The sequence below is a fragment of the Oncorhynchus kisutch genome, linkage group LG2 (assembly GCF_002021735.2).
Source record: "Oncorhynchus kisutch isolate 150728-3 linkage group LG2, Okis_V2, whole genome shotgun sequence".
NCBI classification, from domain to species: Eukaryota; Metazoa; Chordata; class Actinopteri; order Salmoniformes; family Salmonidae; genus Oncorhynchus; species Oncorhynchus kisutch.
Genome location: NC_034175.2, coordinates 58,869,665 through 58,891,778, shown reverse-complemented (window position 1 = coordinate 58,891,778; position 22,114 = coordinate 58,869,665). Strand labels below are relative to the sequence as shown.

The following is a 22,114-nucleotide window of genomic DNA, read 5'->3' as shown; positions in this document are numbered from 1 at the left end:
TGTTTGTTCACCCGCATCCGCCCGCAATTGCTAATAAACCATCCGCATCCGCCCGACTATATGTGATAAAGTGAAAATCTGAGGTCCGCAGCCAACCCTTACCCGAAAATATAGAAAATACGCTATATGCTATATAGGCTACAGTCAATGACGGCATAACAATTATTTTTTGACAGGGGTGCAGGATTTTCTTTGCCTGATTTTGATATGTTTCTGCTTATAACTTCCGACATTTTGGTAGGCTATTTGTTAGTCAACTTGTCTGTAATTAGATACATGTATCTTCTCTTTTGTCATATGTTGCCCTAGAAGACTAAATACACCTTTGCTCAACAGAATAATGGAATAGGTCGATAGAATGAATGTTTCATTCTAGTTGACATCGGTGAAGTTTTTTTCTGAGGGAAAAATACAATAACGCAAAAAAAGGAAAGATTTAATGTGCAAAATGTCCAAATGAAATCAGTTTGACCGGTTGTAAGCGACCCAACGTGTTTCTGATAAGATGGCAGTTCGGCTTCGATGCATATTTTAATTTGTTGAAATACTATCAGCTTTCATGATGCTTTTATGATTAAGACCGCACCTCTACAGATGGTATCTAACTGAGCATTTAATTATCTCAAGATGCAGAAAGAAATACTATTTCTCCACTCCTGTTCCCAAGTCCAATTGTTGCATTATTTTGGTGTATAATTTTACTGCAATACATGCTTAATTCTGCAGGAGTTAATATTAAGGCTGTGTGAGAGGTTATAGACCTATCGTCAGTGTCCAGATTTCAGTTTCCATTTAACCTATCTAAACAGTAGGCTACAGTTCCCTTGACGTACCATCGTCCTATTTGAAGTCCCTTCTTGTGACTGTCGATTTTGCATAGCGCCTCACAAACATCACACATAACATAGCTGGCACTGATATTATCATATTTTACCACTTCACCAAATCTTTTGCAAACATTACTTTTCTGGCCCTCCCTTCTCTTTATTTTCAACTCTCCTTTTGCAGCTTTTGTCTTATTTAATGAAATGTACCTACATTTTTTCTGCTAGCTCCCAAAAGCATTATTTGGCGATTGGCTGTGTAGGCTATTTGGCGAGCTACAGTTAAGCCCTAAAGTTTAGGTTTATGCGCTAATACCAGATAGCCTAAAAGAAAAACCTAAATGAAGCCTAAATTGCACGATAATTATACATCCATTACTTTTTTAAAGGTATTGTTGCTCTTTACGCCCTTCAGCCACAAAATATTTAATGACCCTAACCTGTCTGCCCCGATATTTAATGACCCTGCGGATATAACCGCGGGGACTGTGGGTTATGAACTTGTAGGTATAGAAGTTTAAAGTGGTGGAAGTGATGTATAGGCGGTGTTTATAGGTTATCCAATATCTCACAATGTATGGGTTTATTAGAGACACCGACTGTGTGTACGTGCGTGTATGCAGCCACGTCACACGTGATACAAGTCAGTATTCGGCTTCCATCCCATGCCTGAGGAAGTCGAGACAGGACAGCGCTCACTGTTGCCTCTGGTGCCAAATGTTGCATGTTCAAATCCAGCCATAGAAAGTTGTTTTAAGCCCATCCCAAACCTTAACCCTTATCTTAAACGTTCAGAGTTAATACCTAACCTTAAGATTTTGGAGTTAATCCCTAAATGTAACCTTAAACACTTCAACATTTGACGTTTGGAACAACTTCGAAATGTGACGTTTGAACATCTAATTCTGACGTGAGACTGTGAGCTAGTTGCATGCATGAGCTGTGAGAGGGGAACCAGCAGCAGCATCAGACACAGGGACACTCGGTGTGAATAATTCATGATGGGAGGAGAACATTTCACCCTGAACACACAGTCACAACCTGCAGATGTGCCTGGCTGCAGACAGACTACTGCAGACCCTTACACACATACATAACCGGCAGCCATAACAGGCGTGTTCCCTACATTCTGTGGCAGTCTGGGTAGACTGATTTCTATATCATATTGATGTGTTCCTGCAGACACTGCTCACTGTGCATCCTGTCTGCCTACAACCCTGTGTACACTTTGCTGCAGAGCTGAAATCTTCAATAAAAGCTAATTCTCTACATCAGATGGAACTATTAGGCGAGTGGTGTTACTCTGCCTCTGTTGTTTGCTCCCAGACCAGGGACCAGCAGTAGTCTACTCAGAAGACTGCTATTAATACTGTTCTTTACTGTTAGTTACCATAAAAAGTCTGTGCTTTCTGAAACACACTACGGCCGACTGACTGGGTAGTCACACTGACGAGAGAGTGTCTGTGTGAGTGTCTGGGCATGTATTTGTGTGTTTGTGTGTTTGTGTGCATGTGGATCTTTGTGTGAGTGTGTGGGACTTTGGTGGTGATTTCCGGCCCATGCAGCTGTAGAGGCAGCTTCAGATAGAGCCATCTAATTTTCTGCTCTCAAATTCCCTCGCTTGGCTCAATTTGAGATGGGGCCTGGCTCGTTGAGAAATGTAAATTGGAACCAATGGAGCTGGATGCTGCACTGCTATAATCTGACAGCAGCAGATAGCTTTATTAGCTTTAATAGGAGTGTGTGTGTGCGTGCGGACCCTGTTTGGCTAGAATTTAGGTGAGCCTCAATTTGGTTGGCTTCAGTCTGGAATGTGCGAAAATCTTTATTTCCCTCTCCCCTCCTATACTCTCTCTTCTCCACTCCGTACTGTCCTCGATCCTGTGCAAACTGGAAAGGGAGGTAGCAAATCAATATAGAGTTAATACCTAACCTTAAGATACCTAACCAATTGGGAGCATGTTCAGAACTCCTCATAGAGCAGGGAGCATAATCTAGCTTCAGCTGATTTTCTTCTTGAGTGGATGGTTGGGGGCTGGAACAGAATTCTAATTCATTTGTAGACCTCAAGATGCCCAAACAGATATAATGTTTGACTAAAACATAATCATTTCAAACCTTGCTTATATTTGTATACAATCAGATGTGTCTCTCTATTATGCACAGGAATACCTGGGAACAGATTTCCAAAATTAGTATAATTTTGAGCAGATTTCCTGGTGTTTTTATGTCCAACAATGTTTGTAAAACATTTTCTGGGGGGCCAAATAAAACCACCTGCGGGCAGCCAGTTGAGGAACCCTACCATAGAGACTGACACAGATCTTCACTCTCCTCTCAAACACTTGTTAGTCAGGATATCTGATCCCAGCCTCCCTTGAAAACACAGATCTTGAAGGAAGATTGAATCAAGATTAAATTAGCTTTTTCCCTTCTTTGTTGTTGCACCAGCAGCACTGCAGCCCACCAGAGGCCCTGTGTCACAGCTCTTATCATATCATACTGTTCTGTCTTAGTAATTATAAAACTAGTTGTTGGATTCTGGATGCTGATTGGAAGAGCAGCATTCCAAGCCGTGCTGTATTCGCCGACATAGGTCCACCTACACTATATATACAACAGTTTTGGACACCCCTTCTATTTCAGTCACACCTGTTACTGACAGGTGTATAAAGTCAAGCATATAGCCATGCAATCTCCATAGACAAACATTGGCATTAGAATGTTCCTTACTGAAGAGCTCAGTGACTTTCAACATGGCACCGTCATAGGATGCCACTTTTCCAACAAGTCAGTTTGTCATATTTCTGCCCTTCTAGAGCTGCCCTGGTCAACTGTAAGTGCTGTTATTGTGAAGTGGAAATGTTTAGGAGCAACAACGGCTGAAATGCGAAGTGGTAGGTCACACAAGCTCACAGAACGGGACTGACGAGTGCTGAAGCGCATAAAAATCATATGTCCTCGGTTGCAACAATCACTACTGTCAAACACGACGGACGAATCTGTGTTTGACGGATGCCAGTAGAACACTACCTGCCCCAATGCATAGTGCCAACTGTAAAGTTGAGCTCCTGAGTGGTTCCTGAATTTAAAAAAATATACATAAAGATAACACACACAAAAATAAAGTTTGGTGGAGGAGGAATAATTCTCGTCTGTTTTTCATGGTTCGGGGTAGGCTCCTTAGTGAAGTGAAATCTTAATGCTACAGCATACAATGACTTTCTAGACAATTCTGTGCTTCCATCTTTCTGGCAACAGTTTGGGGGAGGCCCTTTCCTGTTTCAGCATGACAATGCTCCCATGCACAAAGTGAGGTCCATACGGAAATGGTTTGTTGAGATCGTTGTGGACCAACTCCATATTAATGCCCATGATTTTTGAATGAGATGTTTGTCGAGCAGGTGTCCACACACTTTTGGTAATGTAGTGTATGTCTGATAACACTCACACCATTCAGATCACACAATCTAACCATAGCTATCGATGTCCGTTAGACAAAAGTTTTAATTAATTCAAACTAAATAATTCATTGAAAGCTAAAATTTGTGAAATAATTTAATAATTTCCATATTTACAGTGTAGTAATGAATGTGGTACATATGTCTAGGCAGAGCCCATGATTTATCTGAAAACCTAAAGATGCCATTGTAAAGCTTAGGACATGAGAGTTACAGGTTGACAGGGATTGTAGATCCAAAGATTGGTAACAGCATATGTGGTTTCCTGACCCTACAGTCCATGTGTATCAGTACTATACAACTCAGAGGAGGGACAGTTCACACAGCTGTAGCAGTGACTCAACAGCCTTCCAGGTCGCCACAGACCAGAACATCTCTTGCTTTGGAGGACAGTGCAGCAGGCTGTCTCTGTTTTGGTTAGCTCTAGGAAGTCCTCAGAGGGAAACAGGCCTGGTGTGTGTGTCTATGTGTTCTAAGGAGTCCTGAGAATTGAGCAGCTGGGTAAATACTATCCTGGTAATGGCTCTTGAATGGAGGTCCCAAGGCCAGGTTTAGAGAGAAAGGAGGATGAGGCTAATTAGTCATCAGAAGGATAGCGTTTCAAAATGTCCACAGTGGTGCCAGGACTACCTGCTTTCCCATAGTCACTTCCCGACACCCATCCCTGTTGTTATTCTCCTCCTCTCTACAGTGAACCTGTTGGACTCCAAAGCCAGCCAGGGGGAGCTGGGATGGATCTCCTACCCATCACACGGGGTGAGTAGTAGATACATGTCTCATGGTTTACACACGTCTTTACATTCTATCCTGTCTGTCAGCATTCTGTCCTGTCAGTAGATTTGTAGGTTTTAATGGTGCTAAGGACATTTCGAACAAACAATACAAGCTCATCTTATTTTCTGTAATCCTATGAGCTAAATCAAGTGGGATTAACCTATCCATAGGCTAAGTATGTGATGGGCCCACCATATGCGTGGATGGGGAGACAGATTGTGTTTATTTGTCTTGTTAAAGAGGAGGAGGATCAGCTTGTAATATGGTTAAATATGTATATATAACATATATGTTATACAAAGATCAAACCTTACTAACCTAGTATTACAACACAGAGATCAACCCTTACTAACCTAGTATTACAACACAGAGATCAAACATTACTAACCTAGTATTACAACACAGAGATCAAATCTTACTAACCTAGTATTACAACACAGAGATCAACCCTTACTAACCTAGTATTACAACACAGAGATCAACCCTTACTAACCTAGTATTACAACACAGAGATCAAACCTTACTAACCTAGTATTACAACACAGAGATCAAACCTTACTAACCTAGTATTACAACACAGAGATCAACCCTTACTAACCTAGTATTACAACACAGAGATCAAACCTTACTAACCTAGTATTACAACACAGAGATCAAACCTTACTAACCTAGTATTACAACACAGAGATCAAACCTTACTAACCTAGTATTACAACACAGAGATCAACCCTTACTAACCTAGTATTACAACACAGAGATCAAACATTACTAACCTAGTATTACAACACAGAGATCAAATCTTACTAACCTAGTATTACAACACAGAGATCAACCCTTACTAACCTAGTATTACAACACAGAGATCAAACCTTACTAACCTAGTATTACAACACAGAGATCAACCCTTACTAACCTAGCATTACAACACAGAGATCAAACCTTACTAACCTAGTATTACAACACAGAGATCAACCCTTACTAACCTAGTATTACAACACAGAGATCAAACCTTACTAACCTAGTATTACAACACAGAGATCAAACCTTACTAACCTAGTATTACAACACAGAGATCAAACCTTACTAACCTAGTATTACAACACAGAGATCAAACCTTACTAACCTAGTATTACAACACAGAGATCAACCCTTACTAACCTAGTATTACAACACAAAGATCAAGCCTTACTAACCTAGTATTACAACACAGAGATCAAACCTTACTAACCTAGTATTACAACACAGAGATCAAACCTTACTAACCTAGTATTACAACACAGAGATCAAACCTTACTAACCTAGTATTACAACACAGAGATCAAACCTTACTAACCTAGTATTACAACACAAAGATCAAACCTTACTAACCTAGTATTACAACACAGAGATCAAACCTTACTAACCTAGTATTACAACACAACGATCAAACCTTACTAACCTAGTATTACAACACAGAGATCAAACCTTACTAACCTAGTATTACAACACAGAGATCAAACCTTACTAACCTAGTATTACAACACAGAGATCAAACCTTACTAACCTAGTATTACAACACAAAGATCAAACCTTACTAACCTAGTATTACAACACAGAGATCAAACATTACTAACCTAGTATTACAACACAGAGATCAAACATTAATAACTCAGTAGTACAACAACACAATCAAAACACAAAACTTCCTTCCCTTCCCTATTCTACCTACTTCCTCCTGTGTCTCTACCAATGCCACGGTCTAAGTCTGCGTATGTGTGTGTGTGTGGTTCTATGTGTTGGTCTACTGTGTTTATTTGTCTACCCGTTACCGTACTGGCCTCGTGGGCTGCAGCAGCCAATTTCTCCTCTGAACTTTATTAAGTGTTGGCTGGCTGGAGCTGAAGGTAATCCGCTCATTTGTTCTATAGAGCTGCCAGCCCTGGTTTCCACCAGCTATATATTAACTACTGGCACTAGAAAACCTAGAGGTTATTTTGTAAGGTTGAACCAAACACACTTACAGAACACTGACTTTTAATGTTTCCTGCTTATTTTGGACTGGGTTTGAGGCCAGGTTTGGGTAATTAACATAACCTTTGAGAGTGGGAATTCCTCTATGTTAAGTTGAAAGTGGGTTGAACTAAGGTACGGTACGTAGATACACTACTGAATAACCCTGCAGAAACCACTGCCTGCTGTGGTCTTGAACGGTGAGAGAGAGGGGGATGAAGAGAAAGAGAGGGGGAAGGAGAGTGTGCTGGATGAAGAGGAAGGTAGAGAGAGAGCACTGAATGAAGAGAGAGGGGGAGAGAGAGAGTGCTGATGATCAAGTCCTCAAGGTGAATCATGGGTAATTACTCATGTCGTTGGCTGACGGCGGCTGATAAGCATTCTGTCCTGAGAGCCAGTCCCTCTGAAATGATTTCTCAAAATGTGGTGGCATGGGGCCACACACACACACACACACACACACACACACACACACACACACACACACACACACACACACACACACACACACACACACACACACACACACACACACACACACACACACACACACACACACACACACACAATACATATTGACGGTGACAGATGGGCCCCTGGTCTGTAAGCAAAGTGCTACCTGGTGTTATGGCACAAAATGCTCTGGTGTTACAGCACAAACAGCACCCCAACCCCACTGTGCACCCTAGCCTCATTCTAATTCAGCCATAGCCCTGGGGTGTGTGTCACGATCACTCTGGTGTCGATTAGGAGTTCTTGATGACTCATTGTAGATTAAGATGTGGACGACCTCATCATCATGGTGCCCTCAGCAGGCCTATGTTTCACATCTTTGGAAGGAGAAATCCCAAACAATTTACCCCCACCAATTTACAGATATATTCCACATTGTCTGAGGAACCAGAGGAGGAACTCATCTCCCACTGAATATCATGTCTGGTCTAATGAGAAACTATATATGGTGCTGGGAGCCTGAGGTCTGGGCAAAGACATGTACACACTATGCTCTCTTGGCATCGCCTCATCCAATCCCAGAGAGACACACTACATTACTGCTCTCCAGTCCAGAGCCTAATGGCACAGCTCTTTTGGCCAGAGTCCACTACTCCTCAGTCTCCATGTATTGTAATACCCAAACTCATTTAGTCACCATAGCACCATATTCCCCCAAATACAAACTGACTGACTGACTGACTGACTGAGTGAGAGGCCCCAGCTGCACTGGGAGAGAAGAGAAAAGCCTGTCCATAAACGAGAGATTAGCACATGGTGAGGCCTGGAGAGGGCCTGCTATAGAGGGGGACTGTAGGGGGGAGTAAAGGGGGTTGGGGGGGTGGGTGGTGGTAGGTAGTGTTATGGTTTTTCTCTGGTCCAAACTGTGATGAAAGTCTTCTGAGTTCTGTCATGGTGACCCAGATCAGGAAACTAAAGCTGCTCTGCACTTGGTTCTCTGGTTACTACCACACTGTGGGAATGGAGAGAATTAAGAGTGAAAAATAAATAAAGAAATGACTTGTCTCAATCAAGCAGCTGAACCGGACTCCTTATTGGACATTAGTCAGATCAATGAAGCTTCAGGTTTCACCACTGTCCTTCTCTGTTGGGTCACAGCCATCCATATCAGGAGTCCGGCTCCATTACATTTCTAAACCCTGAATACATTGATTCAAACTGTAAATAATATCCATTGTTTCAATTTTATGTTCAGAAAATACCTTAGATGGTTGAAAACAAGGAAACAACTCAATTAAATGTGTCATTGGACTGAAGTTGTGTCCCTCAGGCCTTTGAAGTGGCCTGGGAAGCCCGCTTCTTGGTCAGAGTGTCTGATCATTAGGTGGACCCCCGTGACCTGGGGACAGGGGTCAGAGTTCAGGGGTAGGGTCTGAATGTTGTTTTATATCAATTAGTGTGAGAGAGTTGTCCTGACATATAGAAAAGTGGTGTTGCTAGTTTTAGACCCCTACTACTGCCTAACACTGGCCTGATAGAGTACATTCTGTCTGTCACTCTGTCACTTTCTCTCTCTGTGTGTGTTTCTCTCTGGAGCACACACACTCTTTCTCTCTGACCTTTTGTCTCTCTTTCCCTCCTCCCACTCTCTCCCTTTAATAATGGAAACCTAGTAACTGTAATTCTGACCTCACAGGCATTTCAATTAAGAGGACGAGTATGGAAACTGAGAAACTTGTGTGTGAGAGTGGATACACTTGTACGTGTGTGTGTGTGTTGTGAGTGTGTGTCTGTGAAGGCTAAATCACAGGGGTCATGTATATGATACTACCACAGGGCTGTAGAAATGTCAGTCTTTTCTAACTAATGTAATTCCACTGTAACGTGATCAGGAGAAGGATTATAAGGTTATTACATATCTCCCTCTCTGAAACACCAGCTCTCCTCTCTCACTGCCCCGCTGCCAGAGACTCAGCTAGCTGGCAGCTTGTGTGTGTGTGTGAGCATGCTTGTTGGCCTGCCTTCATAGCCAGTGCACACTGGGGAGTCGTGTTAGGGCTTTGCCAACTGCTGGTTCAACCATTTCATTTCTCTCTCTCCTCTTTCCCCCTTTCTCTAACCCCCCTCTCTCTATCCCCTCTCCCCCTCCTTGTTGGTGTCAGTGCTGTAAAGAGATAGTTATACAAGCCCAATGTCATCATCACAACTAGAGAGGATCGAGAGGCTGTACAGTTGAGAGATGACGTCTCTCATGTCAAAGACATGCAGAAAGAGAGGGAGAAAGTAAAGAGGAGAAAGGAATAGTGGAAAGGAGCGAGGGAAGGGTGAAGTTTGTCATAATGATGTCATGTATGGCAGGGGATGGTCTGCACATCGTAGAACAACTTTCATTTGTTTTGGCAGTAGTAGTTTAAAGCACAGTAATTCTCTGGAATGGGATGGTACACACACACACACACACACACACACACACACACACACACACACACACACACACACACACACACACACACACACACACACACACACACACACACACACACACACACACACACACACACACACACACACACACACACACACTGCATATCTCAGTTACTCTGAGCTCACACCTGGGTTTCATTTCTAACCTCTGCTTCCACTGCCCCTCTCTAACCGCGCTGGCAAGCCTGTGTGTGTGGGGGATCCTCTTCCAGTGTTTGTGGATCACAGAGAACTTATACAAAGACAGCATTAGTGGAAAGAGCCAGCACTAACAATTACATTTGATATATTTCAATGTGTATCATATCGTTCTCCATGAAGACACATGAACTCGTAATAGTATAAACCCTGTTCCCTAGATCCAACAGTCATCTCCTTTCAAAGTGAGAGAGAGAGAGAGAGGTTTGTTCGTACCCTTGTTCGTACCCTTGCTAAAAGTCTGTGGAAGGATGACAAAGAATCCACTCTAATGCTGGAAAGAGACTTCCATATGTAGAAGATGTGTGTGAGAAGAATACCTGGCTTCAACAGCTGCAATCAGAGAGAGAGAGAGAGGGAGTGCGGAGAAAGGATGATGTTGACAGAGCAAGAGAAATGGGGGATGGTTAAAATAAGAGAAATTATGAATGCTGTTGGTTGCCAAGTAAATCACTATTATTGTAATAGAAAACACACTGTTCTTCATTAAAATGAAGTTCCACTTACCCAGAGCAGACCTCTGTGTGTAGGAGAGACTCATTCATTCAGCTACTCATGACTGATGGAGAATAATGTCATTTAAAGCCATGCAATTTAATAAGTGTCACTTTAGCCACAATAATAACCATCGTTCAAGTGTTTCCCTATTCATCACATCTTTGATTCAAAGTTTAACCGCTGGGAGACTAAACTACATGATGTATGATTATCCTGCTATGTTTAGAATAAAGAATTGGAATGACATTCTATCTCTCTCCTCCTTTCTGTCCTCCCTCTCTCCATCTCTCTCTTCTCAGTGGGAGGAGATCAGCGGAGTTGACGAGCACTACACTCCCATCAGGACCTTCCAGGTGTGTAACGTGATGGAGTACAGTCAGAACAACTGGCTGAGGACCAACTGGATCCCCCGCCAGTCGGCCAAGAAGATCTATGTGGAGCTAAAGTTCACCCTGAGAGACTGTAACTCCATCCCCCTGGTCCTAGGGACCTGCAAGGAGACCTTCAACCTGCTGTACCTGGAGACGGATGAGGACCAGGGCAGCCGCTTCAGAGAACACCAGTTCTCCAAGATCGACACCATCGCTGCAGACGAGAGCTTCACTCAAATGGACCTGGGGGACCGCATTCTGAAGCTCAACACGGAGGTCCGGGAGGTGGGGCCTGTTACCAAGAAGGGCTTCTACCTGGCATTCCAGGACGTGGGGGCGTGTGTGGCCCTGGTGTCAGTCAGGGTGTACTTTAAGATGTGCCCGTTCATCGTTAGGAACCTGGCCTCATTCCCTGACACGGTGCCCATGGACTCTCATTCATTGGTGGAGGTGAAGGGCTCGTGTGTCAATCATTCAAAGGAGCAGGAGCCACCACGTATGTACTGTAGCACAGAGGGGGAGTGGCTAGTGCCCATAGGGAAGTGTCTGTGTAACGTCGGCTATGAGGAGAGAGGGAGCTCCTGCCAGGGTAAGACAGTCATACTACTCCCAGTACTTATTTTTATTTCTCTATTTATTTCTTTATTTTTCCCTCTGGTTTCTTCTCCCCCTCTCTCCCCCCCTTTTTTTTATTTCTTATTTTATCTCCCTTTCACCTCCCTACCTCTCCATCGCTGAAATATACATTCCTAGTCGATACTCAACATTGGCTCTGAGTGTACACAGTACCTTGTAACGTTTTGAAAGCACGGTTTCAGCTGTGGTAAAGTTCTGATCTATTACACAGATACACACACCTCATATCTGTCGGCCATCTCTGGCCTTTGCTCTAACCACTAGAAACCCAGTATGTGTGTGTATGAGGGTTGGGTGAGAAGTTCTGTGTGTATGGTAGAGGGCCCAGCTTACAGTAGTTATATCTGTGAGCTCCTCCTCTCTCACCTCATCAGGATGGAGGAAGGACCAGTTCTCTGTGTGTATGTCTGCTGTTGGAGGCCATGGAGAGAGGGGGGTATCAGAGGAAAGGGTGTGTGCTGCTGAGGGCTGGGACATGATAGGGATCTGGGCTGGTGTTTTGACATGGGCGGAGGGCTGGGAAATAGGCCTGGACAAGATTATGTTATATGATATTGTGTGTGCAAAGATATGGTGATATGATGAGATGGTGTGTGTAAGGGGAACTTTTGGTTCCAATGGGAGCACTGTGCCCAGAGAAATTACTACAGCTCAGAAAGTCAAGAGACCATCTACTCCTCTTCTCTCTTTTCAGATGGGAATGTTTTCTGTGTTGATCGCTGTGTGAAGATATTGATCCACTCTCTGTGCATTCACTATTCTATGGATGAGTGAGTGGAAGGATGAATGAGTCATGTTGAATTAAAAATCAAAGGTAATCTCCCAGGTCAAGTTCTGGTGTCAAGGGTAAGAAAGAGAGAAGACCCTTTCCTTCCTGTCTCGTTCTCTGGAGAGAAACAAGTGAAAGAAAGAGACAAATGGTAGTGTGAGGCAACTTTTCCTCCTCACTCGGTCTCTGGGTCTCTTGGTGTCTCTGTCACGCTTTCTCTCTGTCTCTGTCTCTCTCACTCTCTGTGTCTCTCTCTGTCTCTCTCTCCTGTCAGTGTGAGTAGTGTGAATGTTTGGGTGTATTTGACAATCTCTTATTAGTTTCACTGACGGCTAATGGAGTCTAATAAGGGCTTATGTTACGCCGGTTATGACAGCTGCACTGTGACTCACACACACACACACACACACACACACACACACACACACACACACACACACACACACACACACACACACACACACACACACACACACACACACACACACACACAGCCCCCCGTGTACAGCGACAGCGAGGGGCCCAGTGCGCAGCTCGGCCCCCAGTGTTAACAGACAGATGAGTGTTGAGGGGCGTGCGGTGGGTGGCTGAGTGGCTACGCTAACACCGGGATGTGTTTAGGTTTCCAGAACTACTTCTCCTATCTGTGTGTGTTTTTGTAACTCTGAGTCAGATTTAGAGAAAGGCTTTACTTCACTGAATATTTCATGGAGTGTGTTTTCTTTGAGAAGTGACGCAGCATTTTCTATTTGTCTTTGCACGGTGTGTGTGTGTGTGTTTGTACTGCGTGCCTGTGTATGTTTTTATTTATATTTTATACTTTTTTTGTTGGTCGGTCTATGTTTATATAGGCCTCAAAGAGTACTTTATTTGTTTATTAGGATCCCCATTAGCTTTTGCAGAAGCAGCAGCTATGCTTCCTGGGGTCCACAATTAAACACAGAACATGACAAGTAACAAAACACTGATACATCGATAGACAAGGACAGTCACAGAAATGTAAAATACATGATATACAAACAATGTAACAATTTTTTAAAACAAAAAATACAATACAAAAATAATGTGTGTGTCTGTGTCATAGTCCCTGCCGTTCGATGAGTTGTTTTTAAAGGTGATTTAGCTGTTTGCTTGGGTAATTGGAGATCACTGCTCTGTATAAAACTGTGCATTTCCGTGAATTAGTTTCGGACTTGGGTATGTATGGGTGTCTGAAGAGACCCTTGGTGGCATGTCTTGTGGGATATGTATAGGTGTCTGAAGAGACCCTTGGTGGCATGTCTTGTGGGATATGTATAGGTGTCTGAAGAGACCCTGGTGGCATGTCTTGTGGGGTATGTATGGGTGTCTGAAGAGACCCTTGGTGGCATGTCTTGTGGGATATGTATAGGTGTCTGAAGAGACCCTGGTGGCATGTCTTGTGGGGTATGTATAGGTGTCTGAAGAGACCCCTGGTGGCATGTCTTGTGGGGTATATATGGGTGTCTGAGTTTAGTGTTCTTTGATTATGCAGACACTGTAATTTATGTCACAATAATACGTATCATACAAACTAGGAGAAGCAGTTAATCTCTTGTCAATCCTCAACCAGGAAAGACGGGCATGCATGTTGTTGATGTTAGTTCGGCATGTGCAGTAAAGGCATGCTGCTCTGTTTTGAGACAGCTGCAGCTTTGCACGGTCTTTCTTTGCTGCCCTTGTGTCATGCCCTGACCATAGTAAGCTGTTTATTCTCTGTGTTGGTTGGGGCGTGATAGTGACTAGGGTGGGTCATCTAGGTTTTTGTATGTCTATGTTGGCCTGATATGGTTCCCAATCAGAGACAGCTGTTTGTCGTTGTCTCTGATTGGGGATCATATTTAGGTAGCCATTTCCTTATTTGTGTTTGTGGGATCTTGTCTACAGATAGTTGCCTGTGTGCACCAGTAGCTTCACGTTTCGTTTATGCGTTCTTGTTTTGTTCGTGAGTTTCTGTTTATTAAAAATATGTGGAACTCTACTCACGCTGCGCATTGGTCTACTCATTACAATGAGTGTGACACCTTGGCCATATTACCAGACAGTAATCAATATGGGACAAGACCAGTGCCTGAACAACTAGTACAGTTGGTTTTTGTGTCATCGTTTTAGAACAGACATACCCCTCCCCATCTTCACAACAACTTTGTCAATATGACTTGCCCATGACACTTGACCATCCAATGTTATACCTAGGTTTAGATGTATTTAAGACCAGTTTATTATGAATCATCCATTCTGATACTGACTGTAACTCATTATTTCTAATTCCAGTGAACTCACTGGCTTTGGGTGCTGACATGTAGTCCACATGCATAGTCATTCTAGCTTCATGTAAGACCAGTGACAAATTATTTGTACAAAATAGAGAAGAGTAACACCCAAGGTCTGAGGGACACAGCAATGTACATATCTGATGTTAGGGAAGCTTCCATTGAAGAACACTCTCTGCGTTCTATTGGATAAATAACTCTCCAACCATGTGTTAGCAGGTGAAGTAAAGCCATAGCAAGTGAGTTTCTTCAATAACAATTTATGATCAATAACATCAAAAGCGGCACTAAAATCTAACAATACAGCTACAAATATCATATGATGCATTTATTTGAACCAATCATCAGTCATCTGAGTCAGTGTTGTACAAGTTGAGTTCCCTTCTCTATATGCATGCTGAAAGTAATTCGTTCACTTGTTCTCTGAAAAATAGCATTGTATTTGGTCAAGCACAATCCTATCTATCAGTTTACTGAAAACAGGTAGCAAACTGATTGGGCAGCTGTTAGAGCAAAGGGTGCTTTACTATTTTTAGGCAGTGGCATGACTTTAGCTTCCTTCGACGACTGTGGACACACACCCATTTAGGCTTTGGTTAAAGATATAGCAAATAGGGGTGGCAATACAGTCTGCTACCGTTCTCAATAGTTTCCCATCAAGGTTGTCTATACCTGGTGGCTTATCATTAGTGATAACATTAGTTTCCTATCAAGGTTGTCTATACCTGGTGGCTTATCATTAGTGATAACATTAGTTTCCCATCAAGGTTTTCCATACCTGGTGGCTATCATTAGTGATAACATTAGTTTCCCATCAAGGTTGTCTATACCTGGTGGCTTATCATTAGTGATAACATTAGTTTCCTATCAAGGTTGTCTATACCTGGTGGCTTATCATTAGTGATAACATTAGTTTCCCATCAAGGTTGTCTATACCTGGTGGCTTATCATTAGTGATAACATTAGTTTCCCATCAAGGTTGTCTATACCTGGTGGCTTATCATTAGTGATAACATTAGTTTCCCATCAAGGTTTTCCATACCTGGTGGCTATCATTAGTGATAACATTAGTTTCCCATCAAGGTTGTCTATACCTGGTGGCTTATCATTAGTGATAACATTAGTTTCCCATCAAGGTTGTCTATACCTGGTGGCTTATCATTATTGATGGATAACAATGGTTTTTCCACCACTCCCACACTAACTTGACCAAATTCAAAACAGCAATTATTCTCTTTCATTATTAGATATTTTATACAAAAATATGATGGGTCATTGTTCAATGTTGACATTTCACTTCTGAGTTTTTCCACTTTACTAGTGAAATAGTCATTGAAAGGATTGGCCATATAGAAAGGTTTGATTATACATGACCCATCAACTTCAAAGAATGATGGAGATGAATTGGGTTTTCTGCCCATGATATCATTTCAATTACCCAAAGGCTTTTTCCATTATGTTTTATGTCATTTTGTCTTTGTTTGGTAATATCATTTATTCTTCTTTCTGTTCAGTTTAGTCGCAACATTTCTCAATTTAAAGTATGTCAACCAATCAGCCGAGAACCCTGGCTTGTTAACCACCTTCACTGTATCATTTCTTTGAACCATAACATTTTTCAATTAATTATCAAACCACGGGGCTCTAATGGTTCTCACAGTTGCATGCTTGTCAATCATTTGTATGAATAATTGTACAAATACTTCCGGTACTGCATATGGATTCACTTCCTCATGCACATCAGACCAACATACATTTTTTACATCTTCAACAAAAAAATCCTGAGAAAACATTTTGTATGATCTCTTATAAATGACTTTCAACCTTTGGCACTTTGGCTTTCCTTGTTATTGCCACAATGTTATGGTGACTCACTATAAGCTCTGCAGCATTAGTGAATATATGATCAATACAAAATGTGTGTGTAATATGGGGCTGAAGCTACTGGCCCTGAGGCTTGGTTCTCTCATTCCTCCCAGGCTTTTGGGAAGAAGGGTGGACAATGCGCCTGTCATAGTGGATGTAAGCAATGTTCCCATACTCTCTAGCAGCTTTCATAGCTGGGTTAAGTTATTTCCGCCTCTGGCGCACAGACTCAGAGAAGTCCTCATTGTGGAATATATTGGTTCATCTCAAGTTCTTGGCTCTCTCCAGAACAGCCATTCTGTCCTCAACCTCAGGAACTTGACCACTATAGGCCTGGGTCTGTCTCCTGGGCTGGTTACAGGTTTTTTCAGACTTGTGGGCGTGCTGTTATTCCTCCTGGACTGTCCCTCTAGTCTGTTTTGCCAGTCATTGTTAATAATGATTCACAGACAGTGCTGTCATAATCTCGAGAGGACTTACAGTTTGTAGTCATATTCAGGACATCCACATCTCCTTGGGAGAACTGCAGACCATTCTTTTATTAGTTGAGTCCATCAGTATTTGGACAAAGCTCCGGAAGCTATTTTCCTGTTGTAACAACTGCTTGTAGAACCCTTTTTGTTTATTTAAAAGATCCTTCACCTGTGATAGAGAAACACTGTCCTCTCCATGACTCCCACCTTTGGTTTTGGGTCCCTTGGTAGCAATGTAGGCTAACGCTGGTAGTCCACGCAGTTCCAGACATGGCAACATTTAGCAGGGATTTAGACAGAAACAAGCCTGTGACAATCCGCTGTCCCAGTCCACAAGTGCTAACCACTTTGCTCTTCAAACTTTTAGTTGTCCCTAGACAGATATAGCTGTCCCAGCAACCGATGCTAACCGTATCGTGGTATCCAAACTAAAAAGGTAGAATAGAACACTTTCAAAACAACAAACCGAGCTATACCTCATTCCGTGTTCAACACATAACGATGTTCTGTACCGAATGGTCTGTACCAGAGTATGTGGGGTGTTGTGTTTACCTGCCATACTTATCCGGTGCTATAGCTCTGTGTGTTTGTTCAGAGATTTGTGTAAAGCTGAGGAATTGTTTTCATAGTAAGGTTTAAAAATAAATAAGAGTTTAGTTCCGACTACAAGGGCTTTAGCATGCTGCCACCTGGTGTGTATTTCTGTGTGTGTGTGTGTTTTTGTGTCTGTGTGTGTGTGTGTTTGTGTCTGTGTGTGTGTGTGTTTGTGTCTGTGTGTGTGTGTGTGTGTGTGCACAACAAGTTATCAGTCTGACTTCATGTCCCGACGTCCTTGGACAAACGTCTATTTTTGACGAGTAAACTGACTTAATCTGCCGACATTCGGTGACAAATGTGTTACATTTAGGCACAAAGAAACAACTCTCAGGTTAAGTTTAGGCATGAATTCTGACTGGTTAATTGAAGGATTAAGGTTCGGGAAAGGGTTCAAACTTTAGGCATGAATTCCAACTGAGCTTTTTAAATTGTTGTGGACGGATGCCGGTGTGGTAAAAGCCGTGAAATCCAGCTCTATAGACTGTGGGTTCAATCCCAGTGGGTTCAATCCCAGTGGGATCAATCCCAGTGGGTTCAATCCCAGTGGGTTCAATCCCAGTGGGTTCAATCCCGGTGCGGGGCAGATTTGACGACGTTTCTGTCCTGGGGATCTGCACGAAGATTGAATTTCACCTTGGATCTGGAGTGATCCCTCTGGTGTGCATGAATGCATTTCTGCTAGCAGTAGAAGCACAGTTCAATAGACATAGAAGGACTTTAAGTTCTTTGCCAGTAATATAACATTGTCGGATCAGTGAAGGTCATAACATTGACTGATCAGTGAAGGTCATAACATTGTCTGATCACTTCATACAGGAGGAACTAGATCTAGATCATCTAATAGACTGTATCTACCTCAGTCAGAGAGATGATGAGACACCTCACATTTTCATACGGGAGTTCTGTGTAGCTTTGTGGACAGAAAATGACACTATAGGAGTCCACTGGTAGAGTGACACTGTCCTCTGGTGTTACATTGGACTGAAGCAGGTAATGTAGTTGATATCTACCATCAGTGTGAAATTCCTCCAACCTTAATTTGAGCTTAAAACAGCAAACACAGGGTGCTCAGCAGCCAGCCGGATGTGTGTCACAGTGTGTGTGTGTGTGTGTGTGTGTGTGTGTGTGTCAGCAGCTGTTCACCAGTTCCTCTGAGACAGACAAGGGTTTACATTCCTGTTGGATTTACCAAGACACACAATCCCACACACACTAGCCCTTATTACTTATCACACACACACACACACACACACACACACACACACACACACACACACACACACACACACACACACACACACACACACACACACACACACACACACACACACACACACACACACACACACACACACACGCACACACACACACTGCTTGCCAACCTTGATTACTTAGCAGATCTTATTAAAGCCAGAGTGCGGTGGGGTATTTTAACAAGCCGCCAGTTAAGCTGAGGAGTAACTTTAATTCTGCCTGGCACGAACACACATACACACACACACACACACACACACACACACACACACACACACACACACACACACACACACACACACACACACACACACACACACACACACACACACACACACACACACACACACACACACACACACACTGTTGGCAGTTCTGAGCGATATCTGGGTGCTGATCTATCGGCTCATGTGATGTTAACTCTTGTTTCTGCAGCTGTGAATGCCCTGTCTTGGTTTATGTGAGATAGAGCACTCTACTTTCTCTTAAAGTACACATTGATTCCCCCTCCAGGCAGACATTGGCCTTGGAAGTGGTTTAGGCTAGTGTAGACAGACAGATTGGTCCCTTCAACTAAACATTGATGTTCATTAGCCTGATCATCTGTAACACAACGACGGGCCAGTACTGGGTCTCTTTGTCAATATGGGCTCTGGTCATTATGGAGTTGTAACTGTGTCACTTTTTGATGTGTAGATATTTGCGCATGTTTTGGGTCTTTTTTTTAGGCTGTGGTTGTTTTGGGAGCAGTAGTATAGCTAATGATGCAGTGTTGTGTAATATTTAGTTCAGACTTGGAAGGGGTGGGAGGGGGTCTCAGCTTGTTGACGGATTTAGCTGTGGAGGCAAACGGCACGACTGCTCATTACTGCTCATACACTGTGAGTGTGTGTGTGTGTGTGTGTGTTAGTGCTGAGCGATTCTTTTTGAGGTCGGTTCTGTTTAGATTTTTTAGGGGGGGACATTAAATGCACTATGCATTATGTGGGTTGAATGCCATAATACAGAATAAAACAATTCATAAAAGTCCCATGATGGTAGTGACTAGGGCTGTGGCGGTCATGACATTTTGTCAGCTGGTGATTGTCAAGGAAATAACTGCCGGCCTCACAGTAATTGACCGTTTATTAACATAAACACATTTAGCATCTCCTGGCTTCCACGCATAGCCTGCAAGCCACTGATGCAGACATTTGAACATCTACATTTTAAAAGTCTAATACATACATGTAATATAACCTACACCATCACAATAAACCCATTATTTATTTTAGACCGGTCTAAAGAAACATGATATGAAGAAAATGTAGTCAATTTCAGAAGAACAGAATAGCATACTCTAAGTTGTCCTTGTGTTAGGTCCTGATCTGGCTATGATATATAGCTGTGGACTATGCTAGTTCATTTAGTAGACAAGATTTGCTTGGTATTCCGTTGCATTATTTTATAATATGAAGAATACAATTGAACATAGCTGATTAAAATAGAAAGGATATTTTCTCCAAACGATTTGAGGGAGCGTGCTCATGCAGCTATTCTGTGTTGAGTAGTTAACAAGTATATGCTTAATTTAGTTATTTATGTAACTTTAGTTGTGATACAAATGTTGGGCTATATGTTTTGATTTTTAAAACATTCTAAGGCTACATGAAGCGACTCAAATTATGGTTTAAAAAAAGTTGCATTAAAGGCATGAGCTCATTCTTAGTTTTTTTTCGCAGGCTGTACACACTTCATCAGTCTCTCTTTCACAATTTGACAAGTACTTGATAATGCCTCGAATTTCCTAGCTGCATCCCCTTTGTGTGGCTGTAATGCCCCCCCCCCCCCAAAAAAAAATCCATGCCTTTTGTGGCCAGTGGGCGTTGTTCCCTTGGGCTGAATATAGTAATTCTCACTCACATGGCTCTCTGTCACATGATCGTGTCTTTTGCATAGACTACAAGTGAAGACAGACACATCGGGAACACACCTGGACACGTCCTTATCCAATTACGAGGCGCGTATTGAAGATATTGGAAAAACTGTCCACATTTACTTTTTGTCAGCCAAAAAGATGAGTAGACCTAACGAACAGCAACAACACTAGCCTACGTCAATCTACTATTCCCCATAGTACAAAAGTTGACCTATTATATTCTGTGCAACAACAAAAAATATTCCAACATTGTCTGAGACAGTTGTGGGATGCGATAGATCCCAAATTAATACAACCACTAGCATTAAAAAAACTGTTTTAAGCAAGGAGCCTGACGTAACAGAGCAGAGCGTTTAGCTTAAAATGTTGATAAACTATTAGGCTATTTCTTCACATTATAAGCGCAGCACTGTGCACATGTTAATAGGATATAAATGCGAATGTTCCATTAGCAGGAAAACACCATTCTCAAAAGTTACCACAAATGCGATTGTGCATGTAATCTTTTTATTACTAAGGTGTATTTTTATGGTGAAAATGATCTTTCCCAGACTCACTAGCTGCCTATAGAAAACTGATGGGACCCTGCTCTTTTTAATAGAGGCCATCACTCAGTTTTCTCACGCAAATGAGTAGCCTATAAAAATGTTGCGCAACATGAGCTCATGGGCTCTCATGAAGTGTTTGATTAGATTTTCAATTACATTTGCATTGATGCCACAGGGATTAGAGGGAAAATAGAGTCCTGAGTACCAGGCAGTTAGCAAGTTTGGTAGGCTACTAATGACCAGCAGCAGCATCAGAGCTTTGAGAAGCCTAATTACCGTGACTAAATGGTCACGTGGAATTTGACTGCGTTCATGACTCGTGACCATCTGTGCAGCGGTAATACGGTCACCGTAACAGCCCTAGTAGTGACTGCCCATTATTGCTTATCACTTATTAATCATCATTTATTCGCATTAATTTACTTTAATAAAATATTTCAGTTGCGTATATTACATTTGTTTTTGTTTCATTCCAAGTCATCATCTCATCTTTATAGTGCTGTTGCCTATGCTGTCTTATAAAATCACTATTTTAGTAGTTCTTCAAAATAATAAGGCATATTTTATGACTTCTGAATTCCAACTATCAATCTTTTAGATCATGTACTTTCAGGTAGAGATACCTTGCGAAGCAACTGCTTTCTATCCCTCTCAATCGCAAGTTCTCTCTCCGGCCGTGTTCTTGAGGATCAAAACCACAATGTATCATG

General features: G+C 42.3%; 1 protein-coding gene across 1 annotated transcript in view; it reads left to right on the top strand.

Annotated features, from left to right (window-relative positions):
* The window catches only part of LOC116355149 (ephrin type-A receptor 3), a 110,178-nt gene that overhangs the window by 5,452 nt on the left and 82,612 nt on the right, over positions 1-22,114 (top strand). Inside the window, exons 2-3 of the mRNA XM_031798692.1 lie at positions 4,977-5,041; positions 10,981-11,641. Coding sequence (XP_031654552.1) covers positions 4,977-5,041; positions 10,981-11,641 — 726 coding nt within the window. The remainder of the gene's footprint in view (positions 1-4,976; positions 5,042-10,980; positions 11,642-22,114) is intronic.